This window comes from Bos grunniens, chromosome 10 (genome assembly GCF_055505025.1).
Source record: "Bos grunniens cultivar Pamir isolate PY7600 chromosome 10, Bosgru_T2T1.0, whole genome shotgun sequence".
NCBI lineage: Eukaryota > Metazoa > Chordata > Mammalia > Artiodactyla > Bovidae > Bos > Bos grunniens.
The window spans coordinates 59,845,698-59,870,086 of record NC_141174.1 but is presented as its reverse complement, the minus strand read 5'-3'; the positions used below and the strand labels follow the sequence as shown (position 1 = coordinate 59,870,086).

General features: G+C 38.2%; 1 protein-coding gene across 1 annotated transcript in view; it reads right to left on the bottom strand.

The window, feature by feature from the left end:
* Positions 1–12,787, bottom strand: part of SAV1 (salvador family WW domain containing protein 1) — a 30,772-nt gene extending 17,985 nt beyond the window's left edge. The window contains exons 1-2 of the mRNA XM_086321592.1: positions 12,296–12,787; positions 9,585–10,028 (exon numbers count right to left, since the gene is read on the bottom strand). Of these exons, the coding sequence (XP_086177718.1) occupies positions 9,585–10,028; positions 12,296–12,389 (538 nt within the window). The 5' untranslated portion in view covers positions 12,390–12,787. The remainder of the gene's footprint in view (positions 1–9,584; positions 10,029–12,295) is intronic.
* Between the last annotated feature and the right edge of the window lie 11,602 nt (positions 12,788–24,389).

Here is a 24,389-nt window from a genome sequence, read left to right as displayed (position 1 = left end):
GCTTTGTAGGCCAGCAGTGCTCTCTTTCAGGTGAACCAGTGGGCTGTAAGAAATAAAGACTCCACTCTTAAATGGTGCACACAAAATCTCACACACTCTGGGACCCAGGACAGAAGCAATAATTTGAAAGGCGCATGGGTCAGACCCACCAGCTAATTTTGGAGAGCCTCCGAGAGGCAGGCGGAAACTGGGGACACACACTTGTGGCAGATGTTTCAGGAATTTGTTCTATCTCAAGGCCACTGGTGCTGGTAAGTGTCATTTTGGAATCTTCCTTTTAACTTATTAGCAAAAGGACCTGGCTGTGCCCACCAGTCTATGAGTGCCAGTACTGGGACACCTCAGGCCAAGTCAAGCAAGTAGCCCAGCTGGGACACAGCCCACTCACCAGCAGGCCTCTTGTGCCCTGAGTCTCGCCACGACACGTCTCTGTCCACCAGAGGGCCTAGGACCCAGGCCCTCACACCAGTATACAAGCACTGGTCCTGGAATCCCCAGCAGCGTCATTGGAACCTGGCTCCAGCCACCAGTGGGCTGGCACTAGCCTCAGGACCAGCCTCACCCACCATCAGTTTCAGATGTAACACTATAAAACTCCCAGGAGATAAAATAGGCAATACATTCTTCAACACAAGTTGTAGCAGTATTTTCTTAGCTCAGTCTCCTAAAGCCAAAAAAAAAATAAAAGCAAAAATAAACGGGACCTGATCAAACTTGAAAGCTTTTTGCACAGCAAAGGAAATCATGAACACAATGAAAATAACCCCATAGAACAGAAAATATTTGCAAATGCTGCAATCAACAAGGGGTTAATATCCAAAACATATGAACAACGGATACAACTCAGTATTAAAACAAACAACCCACCCAACCAAAAAATGGACAGAAGACCTAAATAGGTATTTCTCCAAAAAAGACATTCAGATGGCCAACGGGCACATGAAAAGATGCTCAATATCGCTAATTGTTAGAGAAATGCAAATCAAAAGTACAATGAGGTATCAATTCACACTGGCCAGAATCATCATTTTGAAGTCCATGAACAGTAAGTGCTGGAAAGTATGTGGAGAAAAGGGAACTCTCTTACACTGCTGGGACTGTAAACTGATGCAGCCACTAAGGAACACAGCATGGAGGTTCCTTAAAAAAATAAAAGTATAGTTGCCATATGATCCAGTAATCCCATTCCTGGGCATATACCTGGAAAAGAGGAAAACTCTAACTGGAAAAGATATAAGCACCACAATGCAGTATTTATAATACTCAACATGGAAGCAACCCAAGTGTCCATCAATAGACAACTGGCTTGAAAAGATATGGTGTGTGTGTATACATATATATGTGTACATGCATAAGGCATGTATACATGTATAAAACACACACAACGGAATGTTATTTAACCCTAAAAAAGAATGAAATATTTCCATTTACAGCAACACATGGATGGACCTAGAGAATACTATTGTTAGTGAAGTCAGTCAGAAAGAGAAAGACAAATACTATATGATGTCATTTATTTGTGGAATCTAAAAAATAATACAAATGAATCTACACACAAAAACCGAAACAGACTCACAAACATAGAAAACAAACTTACGTTTACCAAAATGGGAGAGGAGGAAAAATTACGAGTATGGGATTAACAGACACAAATTATTATACATAAACTAGATGAGCAAGAAGGATTTACTATATAGCACAGCAAATTATGGCTCAGTGGTAAAGAATCCTCCTGCCAATGCAGGAGACATGGGTTCAGTTCCTGGGTTGGGAAGATCCCCTGGAGAAGGAAATAGCAATTCACTCCAGAATTCTTGCCTGGGAAATCCCACGGACAGAGAAGCCTGAAGGGCTACAATTTAAGGATTGCAAAAGAGTCAGACATGACTTAATGGCTAAACAACAACAACAACAGGGAGTCCTAGCCAGGATCTTGTAATAACCTATAATGGAACACAACTGCAAACAACAAATTACTATGCTCTACTCCTGAAATCAACACAATATTGTAAATCAACTGTATTTCCATAAAAAATAAAGAGAGAGAGGGGTAAAATCCCTAGATCTAATATATATACACCAAGACTGCCAAAAGCAGAAGGGGTAGAAGAACAGTAAAGAAAGAAGTGGAAATAAGAACAGAGTACTGCGAAAAACTACTTAGCCCAACACACTACCCTAACCCTTTTCCCTACTCAATCCCCTACCTCTCTAGCAACTACAGCAGCCAATTTCAAATAACTGGCAGAGAAAAACCCAAATTATTCAATAACATATAATAAGGACAGCATAACATCAATTTTTGTAAGAAAAATTGAAGCGGCAAAAAGGTGCAAAACTTATGAAAAAGAACATTCAAAAAAATGTTGAGCCAAAGCAGAGAAAAAAATGAAATTAAATATTCTGCCACTGCCATAAATTGAAAAATGAATGAAGCGATCAACTCCCTGAAGGAAGATCAAAAAGAAGAAAAACAAGAGCCCCAAAAAACAGATGTTAAAAAAATCAGAGATAATAGGTGTGCTTAGGGAAACAATGATGAAGACAAAAACTGGAAGAATAAACATGAAGTGTTCGTTACAGTAAGAAACCTGGCAACTCTTAACCAAGTGCTTAAGATTAACATCACCAATAATGTCATAAAGAGATCATGTATCTCCTTTATATGACATGATGAAGACACTTCACCTCTGGTATTCTTTTCATAAACCAATATGCCCAGTCTAATCATGAGAAAAACATCAGACAAAATGCAAATCGAGGGACAGTCTACAAAACATCTGACAAGTATTTCTCAAAACTTGTCAAGGTCATTAAGAACAAGAAAAGACTAAGAAGTTGTTCTAGACCAAAGAACACTGAGGAGATAAGACAACTAAATGTAATGAGGTACTCTGCATTGGATCCTGTAAAAGAAAATGACATTAATGAAAAAAGAAATAAAACATGATGTTTTATTTCTTAAAAATTCTTGAGTTCATGAAGATACTAAAAAGAAAAACTTATTGGTTACCTCCGGAGGCAGTTAGGCAATTATTCTGAAAAACAGTAAGTAAAGGGAAAGGTCCAGCATGTTTCCTGTCTTATATGAATACCCAAAATACTAACAAAGGAATAATTAATTAAGCAAGGTTCTTCACTACAGAACTCTTCTTTACAGAATTCCAACTAATAAAGAAATGACAACCTTAGAATATCACTACTTGCAACAGCTAATGAAATATGGATCTAGCCAGTAATCAATACTGGCCTCCAAATCACTAGGTGAAAAGCTGACAGAGAATATCATGATGGATGAATTGGGATGGCATCGGATCCCATGATCAATCTTAACATCACAAAAAGAGAAATCAGTCATTATGTGTCTCTGGATCTGATGCAACAGAATACATAACATCTCCTATTAAGTACTCTGGCAGAAAGGAAAATGCAAGAAAGAAAACAAAATCATTCTTGCTGAGTACCCTTTGGGAAGAAAATCATATATTTCTGAAACATATGGTGACTATAAGACAAAACAAAGCTAACACGCCTTCTAGTGAAGCTGACTTTGGCTTCTGCCATTTGCAATTGGACATTTAGTAAGTGTAGCTTAAGCAACCCAGTACTTAAAGAGAAAATATTTAAACAGAAAAGAAATAAGCCAACGTATTAAAGACATGCACATAGGAAATATCTATAATCATGCTGTTTAAGCACGCAACAGTTTTACACTTTTGCAAATTTCCATCACGAAAGATGTTGTAGTACTAGTCACAACCAAGGATGGCAATTTTTAGAAAGAATTATAGATTCATTGGAAAAGACCCTGATGCTGGGAAAGACTGAGGGCAGGAGGAAAAAGGGGCGATAGAGGATGAGATGGTTGTATGGCATCATCAACACAATGCACATGAGTTTGAGCAAACTCCAAGAGATAATGAAGGACAGGGAAGCCTGGTATGCTGCAGTTCATGGGGTCATAAAGAGTGGGACACAACTTAGCGACTTAACAACAACAACACAGTTAATTCAATGTATTCAAACTGAGTTATTGATAAGAACCATAACATTATGACCCAAAAGAGGTCCCCCTGGAACTATATAATATGTATATATATTATATATATAGAGAGAGAGAACTATATAAATAGATATCTAAATGATGCATTAAAAACAAAAAGCTATTATAGTAATTAAAAACCATACAGGCTTGGAGAGTATTAAAGTCTTGACAGTTTTATTCATTCAGTCAATCCTAATTTCTATATACTGAACTTGCCTAAATCTAGAAACACATGCACTGTTACATGTAAACAATAGTAGGTACCAAAAACCAGATCTTTTAAACTATGATAAACTTGAAATTTATATTTAGAGGAAACACAAAGACCTCCCTATAAAACTTCTTGTGTCCAGGAACTAAAACCTTGACAGGTTGATAAGAGAGCCACGAAGTCCAGCAAGTCCCAAGTAGGCTCATCACCTTTACCAATGCCATGTGAAACCATGATTCCTAACCTTTTAGGAGCTAGCTATAAACAGTTTCATGACAAACCCCCACTCCTACTTTCTGAAGCTGCCATATGCACTAAAATTTTTTCAAACTATTATTTGCATAATTCTATAAAACCTATTGGGAGATGAATGTACAGTACAAAAGGACTGGACATCGCCTATCTACAACATAAAACATTATCAGTAATATCTGTAGCTCTGTGCCTGTGCTCAGCTGCATCCAAGTCTATGTGACCCCATGGACTGTAGCCTGCCAGGCTCCTCTGTCCATGGGATTTTTCAGGCAAGAATACTGGGGTGGGTTGCCATTTTCTACTCCAGGGTATCTGACCCAGGGATTGAACCCATGTCTGCTGCATCTCATGCACTGGCAGGCATGAAATGGAATCTGGAATCCTAATGAAGGTTACGAGCTCCAAGATAATACTAAACATTACATCCCATGTTATAATCAAGATGTTGATAAATTATACGGATTAAACAAAGCCCACTGCCTTTTTCCTCCTCTCCAAATAAGTACAAGTAAAACTGTGCCCCTAAGGATTATTACCACATCCTCAAAAGAAGATTAGGGTTAAATAATAATTATGCACTTCCTGGAGTAAACACAACTCCAGTATTTTGTTTGGTAAAGCCTGGACCTTTTTAATTGGATGTTTATAACTTGATTTCTTTAGCTGTCTTTAAAAATATTATTTAAAAGTTTGATACTTAAAATTGCATAGAACTAAATTATTTAGGCACAAAACAAAGGAACTCAATTTGCCTTTAGTATTCCAACTAAAGACTTCCTGTTAACAGCAGAATTCCTTTCTTTGGCACATACAGTAACTGCCTGACTGGTATGTAGGCCAAAATGTTAAAGGTCAAATTTCACAGCTAAATGTAGAACGTCCTGGTCCTAAAACCCTTTAAGATATTATACAACTTGTTTTTTTTGTACTTCTGCTAACTACAATAAGATGAAATTAACCCTTGAGACAAGGTGTTTCCTAAAAGTTTAATAACTAATTAGCAGGAATTACTACTCTCAGGGCTTCCATTGTGGCTCAGATGGTCAAGTCACAAAACTTTTCTTCCATACCTTTTTTATGCTTATTACATTAGTAACAGCAATCAAAATTTAAAACCTGTGAAAATAAATCTGTCTAGAACACATCCTTACTCTCCCACAAACTTACTTTCTCCTTTCCATTTATTCAAATTTCTTGAACTCTCTCCAGCATATGAAACTACAGTAAGTTTCAAGTCTTTTCAAGATGAATTCAAGAAATTTCCAGCTACATATTCAGACTTTTTCCCTCTGGAAAAGACAGCCATTAGGCTTTTCTATTTGGTTAATAATAGGTTATTAATCCTCCCCTGCCACTTAAGTGACTCCTGCAAAGTAGTACCATTTTTATCTCTGAAAGGTATAATACTAATCTTATTGTCCTGGTACAAATTAATGTTAAGTGAAATTTCTTAAGCATGTACCACTGCTGCAATTAATACAAATCTTTTTTTAAATAACATTCTTTAATTTGAAAAAATATCCAATTAACTTTTATTTATTTCTAAGATATAATTGGGAAAAGTTGTTTTAAAGTCTGTCATTAAAATTACAAGAACTGTATCAGATTGCATAAGTAGGATCCTAAGATGGGATCAGTAGAAATTTAGTTTTTACAGTATTTACTCAATACTTTTCAAGTCAGAATTTTAAAATATTTTAAATTGGTATCAGATTTTAACTTGGTATCACTAATTTCTTCACACTTTAGGCATAAAAGTGTCATGAGCTTTCAGTGATGTCTGCAACATAAAAATATATGGGAAAGGTAAATATACATGGGAAAGGTAAATGTGAAGAACAACAATCTTTATTAATGATAAACTGATTGCTATAAAGCTATTATTTTTAGTACAGACTTGAAATCTGTAGATCCATTCACTTACATCAACCATTTATTTTTACAGCACCTCTTATACAGACAGGTGGTTTGCTAATCCTATCTGACTCTTTTCTTCTTCCCTTCATCCCTCAATAACCATCACTGGCCAAGGCCATTCAATACAGATGTGTCCCACTTCTCCCCTTTCCAAATGATCCCAGACTAGGTCAGGTCCTCACTAACATTTAAAATAATGGGACTTCCCTGATGGTCTAGTGGCTAATAGTCCCAAGGCAGAGGACCAGGGTTCAATCCTTGATCAGGGACCTAGATCTCACATGCCACAACTTAAGAGTTCTCATGGTACAACTGACATCCAGTGCAAATAATTAAAATATTAACCATAAGACATGCACCAAATGGAAAATTACAGGGCACTGAAACACCACATAAGTAGTGTTTAACATTAAGAAACTCATTCAAGTAAAAAAGCAGGTATATGAAACTGCACAACACTGTTTAAAAAACAAAAAGAATGTCATGCAAAAAGATGAACAAAATAACTAAACACAAAGAACCTCTGGTATCATGAGTGCTTTGCCTTTACTTTTCTGCACTTCGCAAATTTCCTATAACAAGCAGGTATTACTCTAAAAAAATTTATAAAAATGAACTTTATTTTTAAAACTCACTGCTGCTACTGCTACTGCTGCTAAGTCGCTTCAGTCATGTCCGACTCTGTGCGACCCCACAGACGGCAGCCCACCAGGCTCCGCCGTCCCTGGGATACTCCAGGCAAGAACACTGGAGTGGGTTGCCATTTCCTTCTCCATAAAAAAACTCACTACTGGATAACAAACTATTTCTAAGGTTAAAAACTACATGATATTCAGTTAAGTTGCTCAGTCGTGTCTAACTCTGCAATCCCATGGACTGCAGCATGCCAGGCCTCCCTGTCCATCAACAACTCTCGGAGCTTACTCAAACTCATGTCCATCGAGTCAGTGATGCCACCCATCTCATCCTCTGGCGTCCCTTTCTCCTCCTGCCCTCAATCTTTCCCAACATCAGGGTCTTTTCAAATGAGTCAGTTCTTCGTATCAGGTGGCCAAAGTATTGTAGTTTAAGCTTCAACATCAGTCCTTCCAATGAACACCCAGGACTGATTTCCTTTAGGATGGACTGGTTGGATCTCCTTGCAGTCCAAGGGACTCTCAAGAGTCTTCTCCAACACCACAGTTCAAAAGCATCAATTCTTCGGCACTCAGCTTTCTTTACAGTCCAACTCTCATATCCAAACATGACTACTGGAAAAACCATAGCTTTGACTAGACGGACCTTTGTTGGCAAAGTAATGTCTCTGCTTTTTAATATGCTGTCTAGATTGGTCACAGCTTTCCTTCCAAGGAGCAAGCATCTTTTAATTTCATGGCTACAGTCATCATCTGCAATGATTTTGGAGCCCCAAAAAATAAAGTCATTCAACTCACTGTTTCCATTGTTTCCCCATCTATTTGCCATGAAGTGATGGGACTGGATGCCATGACTTAGTTTTCTGAATGTGGATATTAGAAATAGCCAAAATAAACACTAAAGTATGCAACTATCAATCCTTTAACCTAGAAGCACTTTAAAAACAAAAAAGGTACTTACCTATTTTCATTGCACTATTTCTATGTCTAGAAAACCTCTCCTCTTCAGTATCCCAATGAGACTTAAATGTGTGCTTTCACAAAAGCTTTTGCCATCTTTTCCAGACTATTCTTCAATTTTCAAAACTTATGTGATTTATTTTTTCCTAAACTTGTAATTAAATCTCATTTTTCCTTCAAATGCATCATAAGTTTGTACTTCATCTCTAACACCACTGGTACCTGAGGTCCTCTTTCCTCTAGCAATTTATTCCGAGTACAACTACTAAACTAATATTTAAACACTGCTTTCATAAAATTAAAATCTCATCCTTTTGAAATCTGCAACGGCTTCTGCTTGACCTGAGTTTAAATTGTATAGCCTGCTGTTGCATCACTAATCTCTTTTCCACCTTATTCAAACTTATTCCAATTTATTTCTTCAAACTAGACAGAACTACACAGTTCCCTGGATTTACACATCTGCTGTTTTCACTGATTTTTCACCTACAATGTCCTTTCTATGTCTCCTGTCAATCTGAAGTCCAAGCTCAAAGAAAACAGTTCAGATCCCACCTCTTCCACGAACGATTCTCTATGCATTCTAGCCTATGCTGATCTCTCTTCTGACTCCCCTTACACAAAGTGCAACAACTAACTCGTCTGTGATCATTCGGCATATATGGGTTTTGTTTTCCCAATTAAGGTATCAGGACACAGATACCAAAGGGAAAATACTAGACATGTAAACATTAATACCAAATGAATGAAGTATAAATGTATCAGATATTTTTTATTTTTATCCTGCCAAACTGTAAAGCCTACAACTTACTAGGAAAAAAATCAGATGAAAAAGTTTGATTTTTCAGCTTGCTTCAATTTACCTAGTGTAACTTAGTACTTTAGGAATAAAGTAGAACTGTGCATTTTACCTTTCTCTTCTGCTCCTTGTACTATGTCCCAAAGTCAGCAAATACAGACAACAGAGTTTAAAAAATTATATGGAAAATATTTTTCCCCATTGCAAAAAGAACAAAAGGACACAACACACAACCAACCATTTGACAATCAGCCTTTTTAAACCCGGGAAATAATTATTTAACTACAAAAACAGGTCTCTTAAAAACAAAACAGAGCAAGTTCTAGCTAAGCTATGATGCAGTTGTCCATGGTATCACCTACCATGCCCAATTCTTCCTATTTGCCTTTGCTTTCCCAGGTTTAAGTCCAGTTTCTCTGAAATCCTAACCATCCCATTCTACCAAATCTAAACCTAAAGTCAATCCAACTACAGACATTAAAATCTCTAAGTTTTCAAAGTTCATACTGCCTAGATAGACTTCAGATATGTACCAAGCTTTTATAAAATAAGTTAAATAGATGAGTTAATGGACATAAAATTCTTTCCCTCAGTGCAGGTGAGTAATTATTTGCAAGCTGGCTTAGTAAGACTAGCAAAACAGAGTAGTAGTTCTCTAGGAGTATCTGTTGGCTTTCCAAGAAAATCCAGAAAACATCATCTGAATGAAGTATTAATAAATCTAAATATACAAACTAATGTCGTATTTATATTTTAAGTTACCTGAAGCATGCCTCCCCTGATTCTGTGGCATTCTTTGGAAGAGATCATGGTTGTATTCATAATACCTATAGTCTTCATGTGCACGATCTCCAAGTGGGCGCCTCCTCTGACCATCAAAATAATTATCTGAATAGTAATATCGGGAACCAGAGTCTCCATTTTCGGGAGCAAAGTTAACTTCTGTTAAAAATGACTGAGAAGAGCCATATTCCCTAGGGACATCTGCTAGACTCCGGGCAAGGTAAGAAGGTGCAGATAATCTGTTGCTTTCTCTTCTCATCATTTCATGAGGTGTTCTTTGAATTGGAGTTCTAAGGAAACTATGGTTTCTTGAAACTATTCCATCTCCAGAAGCTGAAAAGGCATTAGCGCCTGAATCTGGAAGACAAATATCAGTTCGTCTTGGAATTGTTGGACCGTGCCGGATAAAAGAAGGCATAAGATCTATAATAAAACAAAAGAATAAAATGACTAGTAAATAATATATGCTTTTCCAAAGTTGTTTATTTACATCTTACCCCAAAATGAAAAATTTCAATGGACTTAAGAAAACACAATTAAAAACTTTAGCAAAGTATCTGGGTATTTTAAATTGAGGCTGATTGCCATATTCCCACTCAAATGAATTTATAATTTGTATGAATGTGTTATAAGTATGCTCTAGCAGAATCAAACATATTCTGCATACTACCAAACATAATATAATGAAACATCAGTAAGTTAAACTACAAAATACGTATTAATGAAATACTCATGATTAAATGTATAAAAATAGTAAACAATCTAACAAATGGATACAGTTACCAGCATAACTTAACATTAGTTTGTTTTGCAGACTGTACTTCATTTCCAAAATTCCCCAAACTCTTAAGTAAAACACAATTTAAAAAATGAAAGAGAACATAATGCTGTTCTCAAACATGTAAAGGTGAATTCCTTTAAAAAAAAATTAAAAAATTATTAATCTGGCATTCCTACTCTTGGAATTATGTAGCAACAGTACAATACTCAAAAGATGGAAAAACTAAAAATTAAGCTATGAAAATTAAAAAAAAATTTTTTAATCTCATTTCAAAGAGACACACAAATGTTGAATCAGTTCAAAAACAAACAAACAAAAAAAAAACACGCCAAGTCTAAAACCATGGCTCCTTTAAGAACAATTATAATTCAAAACAGAAGAAAACAGGGCAATGGCTTTAAGGATACAGTACTTCTGAATATAAAACTTAAATAAACACCTTCAGCATTCCTGGTTAGAATGCAAACACCTTTAAAACAAGAAGAAAACTGGATCTGGAGCCCATTTTATTAGTTCACTAAGTAGACAGTATCAGAGGGCACGCATATTAATATGTAACAGAAGCCAAGCAGACAAAAATTAGTATCCGAATAAACAAGGTTCAACATTTGATGAAACTAAAACAAAATACTATATATCAAAAGTTATTTGTTAAAAGGTGTGGCAAACATATTTCATGATTTTAAGATAAACATTGTTTATCTGAAGCTAACTGCAAGCTAACCTAAACTTGGCCAAAATCCTCAGAGAATACGTAAATGAAAAATAAACTTTTAAAAAGTTTTTAAAAATCAAGTTTCAGGTTATTGATGTACCCATCCGATCTCTTCTGTAAGAAAGCATTGCAAATACAAGGACAAATCTGGAAGGTTGATGATGTGGTTATAATGGAAAAACATGCTCTCCACCCCTTTTTGTGCGATCTTGGGCAAATATTACTAGGAACCTCTATGAAAAGCTTTCCCAATTACAATATGAGGTAATGCTTAAGTCACAGTCACCAGCTTCCAAGAAGGAAACTTACACAAAGGGCCCAGCATTCAGTATGAACACCAAAAAACTTGCTCCTTACCTCACAAATGTTCTGAACACACAAGCAAGAATTAAAAATGCAAAAGATTCAGTAGGAAAATTAGAGTCAAATACTTAAATTGAAAATAAGTAAAGTCTCAGCGAAATGCACTCTATTAAAAAATGTTTATAAACACACACACAACTTTTTTCGTAATTTTCCCAAAAGTATGATGGAAATTATTTTGAGTCTTTGGCGGATTTCTAGGAGGTTTTATTTGAAGAAATTCTTATGAACACAGCCAAACACATATAATTTTTGGCTCTTCAACCCTGAGATCTACAACTGATGAGACTTTTTGGGCAGCAGCTACAATAGCGACGGTCAGCTTTCACCTCCGGACGTTATCATCCAACAGAGCTGGACTAAGAATTCTACTCAAGCGTTCGCACAACTTCGAGCAGGGCGAGTGACAACTGCAGTGTTTGCAAACACAATGCAAATCTCGACGTAACAAGAGGAAAACGTGTGCCCCAGTGTAATCCCTTTAATTCCTACAGAACCAGGGGATGAGCAATTTGTTTTCTAAAGAATATCTTTCTTTCAGTAATTAAAACCAACAACATAGCTTCCAGAAGGGAAGTCTGTGGATTTTGAGGGGCGGGACGGGGCCGGGAGTGCGGGGCCGGGGGGGGAACGGAGGTGGACTAACTTAAGTTTTTTACTCTTTATCAGCTTTCAAACAACGAACATCACTCCAGGCATTAAAAAAAAAAAAAATCACAGAGGCCAAAAGGAAACACAAGCCGCGGGGAGCGGCGTCGGACACCCAGCCCGGGTCCCCCGTAGCCCGCGGCCGCCCAGGCCAGGTGTGGGCGCACCCCGCCCGACACTCACTCCGCAGCAGAGGAGACGTCTCCTTCTTCACGTACTTCCCCTGCACCTCGGCCGGCTTGGACACTTCGTTTTTGGTTTTCTTCCGGGACAGCATCCTTGACCACGAGGCTCCAGGCCACGTCAAGCAGCCGCCCTAAGGCTCCGCGCCGGGCGCCGGGGGTCCCCGCCGCCACCTCCGCCGGCGCCAGCGCCTCCTTCCCTCCCGAGCCGCCGCCGCCGCCGCCGCCGCCGCTGCCGCCTCTCCGCAGCCCGGGATTGCCCACAAGGACTGCCGCATGTTCGGGGCGCTAAGCGCGCCGGTCACCGCTCAATCGCTTGTCAGTTCCTTCCCGGAAGTCAGCCGGCTCCGCGTCGTTGCCCGAGAACTCCGAGAGAAGAGCCAGGAACGCCCCGCTAGGGCCATGGTCCTCTGCTGGCCACCTAGTTACCGCTACTGCTGCAGCCGCTGTCGCCGCCTACGTCCCGTAAACTTTCCCTGCGGCCGCTGGGAATTCTGGGAAACTCGACGCAGCGCGAGCGCCGCCGCCCTTCCCCCACCCGCTCCTGGGCGTGGCTCGGGCCAGAGGACGCGGGGCCGCCCTCTCAGCTAACGGGTTGCCCTGGCGTCTTCGGGAGGAGCAGCGGCAGCTTTCACTCCGGCTCGGCGAGGAGCAGGTCTGGTGGGCACTTTGGACAAAACGTGCCAGACTGAGCGCAGGAGGCCGTGGCGCGCTCCTGCAGAGGAACCTCCTCTACCCGCAGATTTTTCTCTCAGGACCTTGAGGGAGCTGGTAACGCCCCCCAAGATGCATTCGCGTCCTCGGCCACGAAAGAGGACGTCCCTCTTGGAGTTTTGGGGGCTGGTAAATTCAAGCCCGTAATAGCACAGAACGCCTGTAGAGTCGAAGAAACGCCACCCTTACGCTAATGCTGCACCCAAAGAAATCTAGATCTCTCTTTTTGTTGAAAACACTCCGTTAGTGCCAGGGAGTGTGCGTCTTTCTGATAAAGGAAAAAACGGAGGAAGAAGCCAAAGTGGTGTTTCTACTATCTGTGATGTAAGATAAATTTGATATTAGCGTGATTTATTTAATTATCACTATCATTATTTACCATATATTTCCTCTTGGAAATATGGAGTTGTCAATGGAAAAAAATAATCTCTCATGGGAATACAAAAGAGTTTTATTTGAGCCAAACTGGGAAATACAAGCCCAGAAGACAGCTTCTCAGGTAACTCTGAGGAAGTCCTGAGGGGGAAGCATGGGTTTCAGCATAGTTTTATCAGAACAAAACATTCAGTAAGTCAGGGATATATTCCTTCAAGGTTTCAAAAGAAAAAAAGATCAGTTTGGAACACAGGAAGTTATTACTGCCTTGGTACGTAGAAAGGGAGTCATCACTGAAGGAGTAACAGCATTGGCATCCCAGGAAGGGAGACATTGAATTTTTGTCTTATCATGGAAGCCTTGTTAAGTGTTGGTTGCTCAGTCACCAGATTACTTCGAAGTTAATGAGCCCGTTAATAAAGCAGATGTACAATATGTGTTGGATAATCCACAAATGGCATTTTAGCCAAGGTAAAAACTTGTGTGCAATCCAGAGTGACTTCTTCAGACCTCAGTATGTGAACATTTCTTTCATAGAGTTAAATACTCCTGTCTTAGATTTCTTTCTTTTTGTTTTTGAGAATTTTGAGCACTAAAGTTCAAGAACTGGGATTTTTAATCTAAAATAGACCCTGCTTTCTTCTATTTAATTTAGCAAAGGTGTGAAATGTTCAAGATAACATTTGAAAAATAACATGGGATCCACCCCTAGTGACCAAATTGAGGCTTTGACAATGGAAAGTGCTTTCTTTCCCTAAGATAGAAACTGTCTTACAAGAGATGTAAACAACTAACAAAAGGCAAGGAATTTTCTACTTACACAAGATTGTGTGTGTGTGTGTTAGTCGCTTAGTCGTGTCTGACTCTTTGCAACCCCATAGACTGTAGCCCACCAGGCCCCTCTGTCCATGGGATTCTCCAGGCAAGAACACTGGAGTGGGTTGCCACTTGCTACTCCAAAAGGAACTATATAATGAAAATGAAGTTGCTCAGTCGCGCAGACTCTTTGCGACCCCATGGACTGTAGCCTACCAGGCTCCTCTATCCATGGAATTTTCCAGGCAAGAGTACTGGAGCGGGTTGCCATTTCCTCCTCCAACTACACAAGATTAGGAAGATGGTAAAACTTTGTTTTGCCATGAACAAGTAAGACATTTTGTCTAGTGCCTGTCTCCATCTTTATATACTTTATGATCCCATGACACTGATCTCTCAGTATTTATTCAATAACTAAAAAGTGTTTATTGAGCATCCACTCTGCTCCAGACTGTTCTAGGTGCTTGGGATATAGCTGCAGGCAGAGATATAGTTAGGGGCTTCCCTGATGGCTCAGATGGTAAGAATCTGCCTGCAATGCCTGGATTCAATCCCTGGGTCTGAAAGATCCCCTGGAGAAGGGAGTGGCTACCCACTCCAGTATTCTTGCCTGAAGAATTCCATGGACAGAGGAGCCTGGCGGGCTACAGTCAATGGGATCACAAAGCGCTGGACACAACTGAGCGACTTGAGTGACTAACACACATAGGCAAAGAATCCCTACTCTCATGGGGAAGAGAGACAATAAAGAAGAAAAATAAATAAAATGTACTCTACTACATGGTGATCATGCTGAGGTGAAAATAAGGGAAAAAAAGGGTTTGTGATCTTAGTATAGAATGACTAGCTCATGAGGAGACTTTGTAGTGACAAAAGAAATTGGTAGTGCAACTATCTGAAGGAAAAATACTCTAGGCAAAATGAACAGCAAGTGCAAAGTCCCTGCCAGTCACCAAATTCCCAGCAATTTGAAGAAATGTAAGGAAATGGCAACCCACTCCAGTGTTCTTGCCTGGAGAATCCCAGGGACGGGGGAGGCTGGTGGGCTGCCGTCTGTGCTGTCTATGGGGTCGCCCAGAGTCAGACACGACTGAAGCAACTTAGCAGCAGGAGCAGCAAGAAGGTCTATGTAGCTGGAGCACAGGAGGAGAGTAGTGGGAGTTGAAGTTAGAGAGATAACATTGTATCATTGTAAAGAATTTCACTTTGAGCAAAGAAATGACATAATCTGAGTTAATGTTTTGAACAGATCACTTTGGATGCTCAAAAACTATTGCTGGCTTGGACCAGGGTAACAGTAGGGGAGATGATGATAAATGGTCAGATTTTGGACATGTTTTTAAGACAGAGTCAACAGGATTTGCTGACAGATTGAATATGGAGTGTATATTTTATACATAATATTATTTGTATAAAATAAGCTACAAGGATATATTATACAACACAAGAAATAGAGCCAATATTTGATAATAATTATAAAATGGAGTATAGCTTTTAAAATTGTCAGTCACTGTGTTGTATACCTATAATATTGTACCTCAGCTATATCTGAATTTAAAAAAAACAGAATAAAATAGAAGCTTATTAGAATAGCAGATTGTACTCTCAGAGGAACATCAGAAAAGCAGTTACTTGTTCCTATTGTTTGGATATAAAGCCTAGTACTAAAGTGTTGAGCATGTGGATGGAGAAGAGTGATGAAACACAAATGGAGAGACATTGAAGTTTTGTTACAGATAGGATATGAAGGCAGGAGATGAAGGGAAGGAAGGGGGCGCCAAAAAAGTGCCAGGTTTCTTCCCAGGACATACTAAGGAGCATAAGAGGACAAAAGCATGTTAAGACCTTGTTAATAGAGCCAAGTCTTTACACTTGAGGTTTTCCCAGAGATGGAAATACAGGATACCTTTCACATTCATGGAAGGAAAAGTCATAGAATTTTAAAATTCAAAACAAATTCTGAGATCAGCTAGGCTAATGTGGAAAACTAGAAAAAATAAATGTTTTGCTTCAGATTTTATTCCTGATTAGTAGCAGACATGTCTCAGAACTGGAGGTATTCTGTTCCAACTTTGGGTCTTGTCCCAGTAACAGCAAGTTCAGATTCTAACAGTTATTTTGAAAGTCGTCCATGTTCCCAACAAAGAACACCTCCCCCCCTTCACTGCTATTTCAGTTCTTTGAGTTATATCAGAGAGAAAACCTCAAAAGTGCACTTTTTAACATCTGCAATTTGCCTTTTTATCAAGGAGAGTGCTTTCCAGGATCAACAATCTGCAGACAGCATTAGTAGTTGCAATGCATACCATTATGTGAGCTTTGAATTCAAATCCAGGAGTCCAGACACTTTGAATTCACATCTGTTTTGTAGAAATTCCTGGATTTCTGGTAGTTTTTATTAAGGAATCTAGATTTTGCAGTTGTAATTCTCCAAAGATAGCTTTTAAGAGGGTTAATATTATATTACATAATAGTGATATTTTTCCCCCTTGCAGTTGCATTGTCTGTGGAGAGAATCTTAGTTTTCTCACATGAAAATTAGAGTTTGGACTAGTTGATTTCCAAAGTGTCTTTCAGCCCTGCAGGGTTGTGCCACATAGGCAGAATGAAATATACAAAAATAAAAACAATTACCTTAGTAGGCATATAGGTGATTTCTCTTCTTTAAAAGTATTTATCTTTATCGCTATGTTTTTATCTAAAAAACATTATTTAGGTTTAATCTTTTAAAGAACAGTTTTTAATTAAAAACATAGCAATAACGAAAATATTTTAATTATTTATTTAATATTTATTATTAATTAAAAAGCAAGTGTTAAAATATCAGCGTCATATAAAGTCATCGTTAGCATAAAAGTGAAATCTTGCGCCAAGCTACTACTTTTCAAAGAGAGCCAAAGTTGTTATGTTATTTTTACTTTCTCTAGCTAAAAGCATGTAAAATTTAAAAGAGTGAACTTTCTAATGAAGAATTGTCCAAGAAAGAACCAAGTGCTGCTGCTAAGTCGCTTCAGTCGTGTCCGACTCTGTGCGACCCCGTAGACTGCAGCCCACCAGGCTCCCCCGTCCCTGGGATTCTCCAGACAAGAATACTGGAGTGGGTTGCCATTTCCTTCTCCAATGCATGAAAGTGAAAAGTGAAAGTGAAGTCACTCAGTCGTGTCCGACTCTTAGCGACCCCATGGACTGCAGCCTACCAGGCTCCTCCGTCCATGGGATTTTCCAGGCAAGAGTACTGGAGTGGGGTGCCATTGCCTTCTCCAAGTGCTAATAAGTCCTAAATATGGAGGGCTTTAAAAAAAATAAAATAAAAGGCTCTTTTACTCTCGAGCCCACTCTTCCTGGTCATATGACAAGATAAATTTCATCTGTCTCTGGAAGAAGTAATAATAATCCTGTTTAACCCTTCCAGAGTTTTGGCTCTTAAAATCTGGGAGGGTCAATTCCTGAGTACCCTTTAAGCAGAAGCTTTAAGTATTTCCCATAAAGGAGAGATTGTGAAAATATAAATACTTGGTATAAAAACTAAGTTGGCTTCCCAGACTACTCTAGTGTCTGATGAATTATCCCTCACCCCCAGATAATGTGGAAAATTAGTATCACAAGTCTGATCAAAAGGAATCAAGCTGGGAGATTTGATGCTACTAAGCTTTGATCTTGTTCGTATATTTTATACTATGATTGCCTGGATTTAGAGGTCCTCTAAAACTGTGATAGCTAGCCAAAATGAATCTCTTATTTTTGACAATGCTAACTTTTGACTTCAGTTTTCTGTCTTTATAGGCCTTTCTGCCTGTTTCCCTCTCTGGAAACTTTTTCTTCCAACATTGGCTATATCTTCAATCACGTTCAACTTTATTCTTTGCAATAATGAATATTTACTTGGCTTTTAGTAAGTTTTTTTGTTTGAGAACTCAGTAAAAGTTTACCCAAGATTCTTGTTATGAGGGGTCTCCTGAGGTAGAGCTACTGTGAAAACACCTGCATCCCTTTTACACTACATGGGAGCCAAGGGATAATCAGAAATACCATGTAACAAGCCACACCATTATTTCTTTTTTGCTGTTGTCAGTCCATGCTGATGCAGGACCCTGTGCAAAGATGATTTGCAAAATTCCCAAACAGAAATCAAGAGAAAGCATTCATCTGTCTTGAAGAGCTGTGCGGATTTCACTAACCTCTTAACACTATCGTCTCAAGCCTGGAAACTTTCTTTTTCCTGCCAAAATCTCTTTACTTCCATTTAAGAAGTTCCACGGGAACTTCTTTTGTATCACCTTTTATCCATCTTGTGGCCTGCTTTCTTGAAGAACCCACTGATTTTTTTTTCCTCTGGGGCAATAAGCTTTAGCCTGAGGGTGCAAGGTAAACATATTTATGGGGAAGGAGGGAATGAAAAGTACATTTGTTTGAAATATTTGCAAGAAAGCAGATTAAGTAGAATTCTTATAGTTAGAGCCAGAATGCAAAGCTTTAAGAGAAAAAAATGAAAGTCTCTTGTTCCATATAGAGTCTGACCACATAAATATATCTTCTCTCCCTCCTGGAACTCCACTTAAATGACAATGAAAAAATAAAAGGAGATTGAACTCATAATTATTAAGAGAACACAAGATGGGCCTTCAGTAGACATGACATCAATTAATTTCAATTAGAGAGTGATGGGATTGAGACAAGGTAGAAAAGAGGTTGAAGGGAGTAGAGGAAGTAGGACAGAGGGAGCCACAGCCTAAAATATTGATACTTATGAAAGCATATAGAGCCAGAGATCCAGGAGAAACTTAGGACTGGCAAGTAACTGGTTCGGTTAAAGATAGGAAAGAAATGTGGAGCTGGAAAAAGGCACTAATTGAAAGTCAAACTTCCTCTCTCCATCCACCATAGACTTTCAGGCCGTTAGGCATTTATTCACCAGAAAGGGAATCTTAAAAAAGATCTTTCTCTTTTGGAGAAATCAAATGGCCGTAGAACAAAGGTCTTGGCAATCTAAAGTGTAGCTCCTGCAAAATAAACAACTCATCTCAAAGGGAAGTCTGCCAATCCATAGGCCTCAATCCCTAAGACTCCCAAGTGTTTTTTTAATGTGTCGTTCTTAAACATAAATATACAACTGAGGATTACTAAAATTGTAGAAAAATTTTCAACATGAATGATAAAAAGATAAACAGAAAAATAGGCCCCAAAGAAAATACATATAATTCGGAGGATAGCTGAGTATGGTATGGTGAGTACTTTAAATGCTTATTACCATCAACAGATATTTGATAAAAGATATTGCATTCATAAGTCAACAACAAGATGCTATGAAAAAGAAACAATCAGAAAGCAATACAGAGCTCTTAGAAATTAAAGATAGGGGTTGCCAAGTGAAATATTCAGAAGAAAGTTAGGAAAATAGGTTAAGAAAATCTCCCAAACCACAGAATAAAAAGACAGAGGTGTGTGAAATATGAGGAAAAAGATAAGAGAAATAGGCTCTGTATATAAGAGGCCCAATATCCTGAAAATGTTGGTTCCACAAGAGAAAATAGAGCATCATCAAAATGGAACACAAGATATTTTTTCAAAGATGAGGGAAAGGAAGTTCCCAATTGAATGGATTTCCCAAGTGCTCTACAAAATTGATGAGAAAAGATCCTTGTCTTAATGTGACATTGTAAAATTTCAGACCAAGGATAAAATGATCCTAAAAGCTTCCAGTGAAAGTAAAAGTCAATTATAAAGGAATGAGAATCAGATTAGCATCAGGTTTTTAATTATCTGGGACAGCTAAATAAGACAATGGAACAATGACTTCTAACAAATGTGGGGAAATCAGTTTTAGTTAACAACTCCATATCCACCCATAATGTCAGTCAAAAATTAGGGGAGAATAGACATTTGGGGGCATAAAAGAATTCTGAAAGTAAACTTTTCATATATCCTATCATAGTAAGTTACCAGAAGCTAAGTTCTAAAAAACTAAGTCTCATACCCACAAAGAACAAACAAAACAAAAACAGGAGGATAGAGATTAAAGAAATAGTGACTCTAACTCAGGAGAGAAATAAATTTCTCAGTATCACAGCTGCACAGCTGGAACTCAATTAATCCAGATTGGAATTTAAGAGGATCCTAGGAGGAAGTACCTGGGAAAGGATGGAACTTAAGAAATCTATATAATTTGTAACAAATTAAGATGATAAGTGCTGACAATTCAAGCAAATAAGGCAATGGAACATGAAAACTTGAGGGACTACAGCATTGTGACCCTTTTGAAAAAGCGTGAGGATGAAATCCAACAAACCAAGATTAATCAATTTAAAATTTGGGATTAGAACAGTAGTTGAAAATGAACTGTCAGTAAATATTAAAAACTCTTTAATATAGAAAAGCCTAAGCAATTTTCTTTAAAAATCAAAATTTTTAAAGAAAGCAGACTTTGCTTTGGGTTTTCCCATGTCCATACATCTTTAAGATTCCTTAAAGAGCTTAGTATTTTAAAAACTTAACCCAAATCATCCATTTAGTCAAGACAAGTCTGAACAGGACTTTAAATATCAGGATCCTCTGCCTTTGGCAAGTGATGCTGTTTACATCATGCTGATCAGGATTGAGGAACTAGTAATAACATTTTAGACAAAGGGTAGATTCAGTGGAGCCAGGAAATTGGAGGGCATGAACAAGGAGGTTGTGGTCAGAGGGGAATTTCAAGAGTTTTTAATGAGAGTTTGTAAGTATGACCACTAGCTAGTACTTGTAGTAGAGGTGGAAGTGATGGAAAGAGAAAGTTGAGGAATGTGACGTCTTGGAATGTCAAAGACTTGGACTATTGTTAAAAAAAAAAAAAAAAGAAAAAAAGCAGAAAAACAATGAGCCATTGAAAAAGGATGCAGGGAATGTCCCGGAAATCAGTAGAAAAGGAAACCTAAAGGATAATGTAAATAAAAGGCTTAAAAATAACAGATTGCTTCCTTATGATTCATGTATTACACAGATACCTCCAAAGTCCTACAACTTCTATTAAGTTGTTTTGGAACTTTTATTACAAATCACTTAATGTTGTTGTTGTTCTTCAGTCACTAAGTCGTATCAGACTCTTTGCGATCCCATAACTGCAGAATGCCAGGCTTCTCTGTCCTTCACTGTCTCCTGCAGTTTGCTCAAACTCATGTCTATTGAGTCAGAGATGCAACCATCTCATCCATCTCACCCCCTTCTCCTCCTCCCTCAATTTTCCCCAGCATCAGGGTCTTTTACAGTGAGTCAGTTCTTAGCATCAGGTGGCCAAAGTATCGGAGCTTTAGCTTCAGTATCAGTCCTTCTAGTGAATATTCAGGGTTGATTTCCTTTAGGATTGACTGGTTTGATATCCTTGCAATCCCAGGGACTCGTAAAAGTCTCCAGCACCACAATTAGAAAGCATCAGTTCTTTGGCACTCAGCCTTCTTTATTATGGTCCACCTCTCATATCCGTGACTACTGGAAAAACCTTATAATAGTACCATTAAAATACTGTATTTCATTGATATGCTTTATTAATAAAATCACAGTACTGCTTGGCCTCTAAACAAATTAATGTTCAGGGTTTCCATAATAGTGTACTCCAAATTTAGAGCCTATATGGACTTACTTCCAAGGGCCTAATTATCTCATACATGATTAATTAATAGAACTGAATGATCATATCTAGCAGCCAAGACAATTTTTCTTTTTGAGTTTTTATCTTTTTAATTTATTTTATTATAGTTGATTTACAATTTTGTGTTAATTTCTACTGCACAGCAAAGTGATTTGGTCATATGTATACATATATTTTATACATATATTTCATACCCTTTTGATGTTTCATATCCTATTTTCATATACATATATTTCATATCCTTGTCCATTATGATTTATCACAGGATATGGAATATAGTTTCCTGTGCTATACAGTAAGACTTTGTTGTTTATCCATTCTATTTCCTGACCCAGGGATTGAACCCAGGTCTCCTGCTTTGCAGGCAGATTCTTTACCACCTGAGCCACCAGGGAAGCCCATATATATAATAGTTTGCATCTATCAATACTAATCCCAAACTCCCAATCCATCCCTCCCCCATTTCTCCCCCTTGACAACCATAAGTCTGTTCTCTATGTCTGTGAATCTGTTTCTGTTTTGTAAATAAGTTCATTTGTACTATTTATATTACAAATGACATTATTTTATTCCTTTTTATGGCTAAGTAGTATTCCATTGTATATATGTACCATATCTTCTTTATCCAGTGTTCTGTTAATGGACATTTAGGTTGCTTCTGTATCTTGGTTATTGCAAATAGTGCTGCAATGAATATTGGGTTGCATGTATCTTTTAAAATTATGTTTGTCTCCAGATATATGCCCAAGCATGGGATTGCTGGCTGGTTCTATTTTTAGTTTTTAAAAGAATCTCTGTACTGTGCTCCATAGTGCCTGTACCAATTTACATTCCCACCAACAGTGCAGGAGGGTTCCCCTTTCTCCTCACTCTCTCCAGCATTTGCTATTTTGACTTAAAAAAAAACATTTATTGGACTATAGTTGATTTACAATGTTGTGTTAGTTTCAGGTGTTTAGAAATGTGACTACTCTTTTTTAGATTCTTTTCCCATATAGGCCATTACAGAGTATTGAGAAGAGTTCCTGTGGTATACAGTAGGTCCATATTAGTTATCTATTTTACATATCATAGTATGTATATGTCAGTCCCAATGTCCCAATTTATCCCTCCTCCCACCCCTGTAATCATAGACTTTTTAATGTTGGCCCTTGGATCAGTAGGAGGTGGTACTTCATTGTAGTTTTGATTTGTATTTCTCTAATAACTAGGAGTATTGAGCATCTATTCATGTGCCTGTTGGCCATATATATGTCTTCTTTGGAGAAATAGCTGCCCGTTTTTTTATTGGATTGTTCATTTTTTTCGTTATTGAGTTGTATGAGCTATTTGTATTTTTTTGGAAATCAAACACTTGCAAGATAATTTTCTTAATAATAGTATCATCAATCTTTCCAACAACTTTGATGGTATTTTTGATTTGAGATTACAATAACTGAGTATGTAGGGGAAAAAATTTCAACCTTTCTTTACTGTCTCCATTTCTTTCATCCCATAAACACACACATCATTTTTCACAAAACTGCTCCCATCTAAATCCTGAACTTTATTGTAATATCAAGATTAATAACTAATAATCGTCTTTGCCCCCTGTGTGCTCAGTCTGCCTTTTGTCTGTGGAAAAACTTTAGCCAAAGAATAAGTTTAATCAGAAGTGAGAACATGCAGAAACAAAGGAAAACAGTCAAAGGACACCAAATAATAATAATGTAGTCACTAAACAAAGAGAAGGACCTTTGTTCCTCCACAAGGGGTATAGACAATATTCTGAGCCATATCTTTCACCCATACCCCAGTGGAGAAGTTCAGTCAGTTCAGTTCAGTTGCTCAGTAGGTTCCGACTCTTTGCAACAACATGAATCGCAGCACACCAGGCCTCCCTGTCCATCACCAACTCCTGGAGTTCACTCAAACTAATGTCCATCGAGTCGGTGATGCCATCCAGCCATTTCATCCTCTGTCGTGCCCTTCTCTTCCTGCCCACAATCCCTCCCAGCATCGAGTCTTTTCCAGTGAGTCAGTTCTTCGCATGAGGTGGCCAAAGTATTGGAGTTTCAGCTTTAGCATCAGTCCTTCCAATGAACGCCCAGGACTGATCTCCTTTAGGGTGGACTGGTTGGATCTCCTTGCAGTCCAGGGGACTTTCAAGAGTCTTCTCCAACCAAAAGTATCAATTCTTCAGTGCTCAGCTTTCTTCACAGTCCAACTCTCACATCCATACATCACCACTGGAAAAACCATAGCCTTGACTAAACGGATCTTTGTTGGCAAAGTAATATCTCTGCTTTTTAATATGCTAAGTTGGTCATAACTTTCCTTCCAAGGAGTAAGCGTCTTTTAATTTCATGGCTGCAATCACCATCTGCAGTGATTTCGGAGCCCAGAAAAATAAAGTCTGACACTGTTTCTACTGTTTCCCATCTATTTCCCATGAAGTGATGGGACCAGATGCCATGATCTTAGTTTTCTGAATGTTGAGCTTTAAGCCAACTTTTTCACTCTCCTCTTTCACTTTCATCAGGAGGCTGTTTAGTTCCTCTTCATTTTCTGCCATAAGGGTGGTGTCATC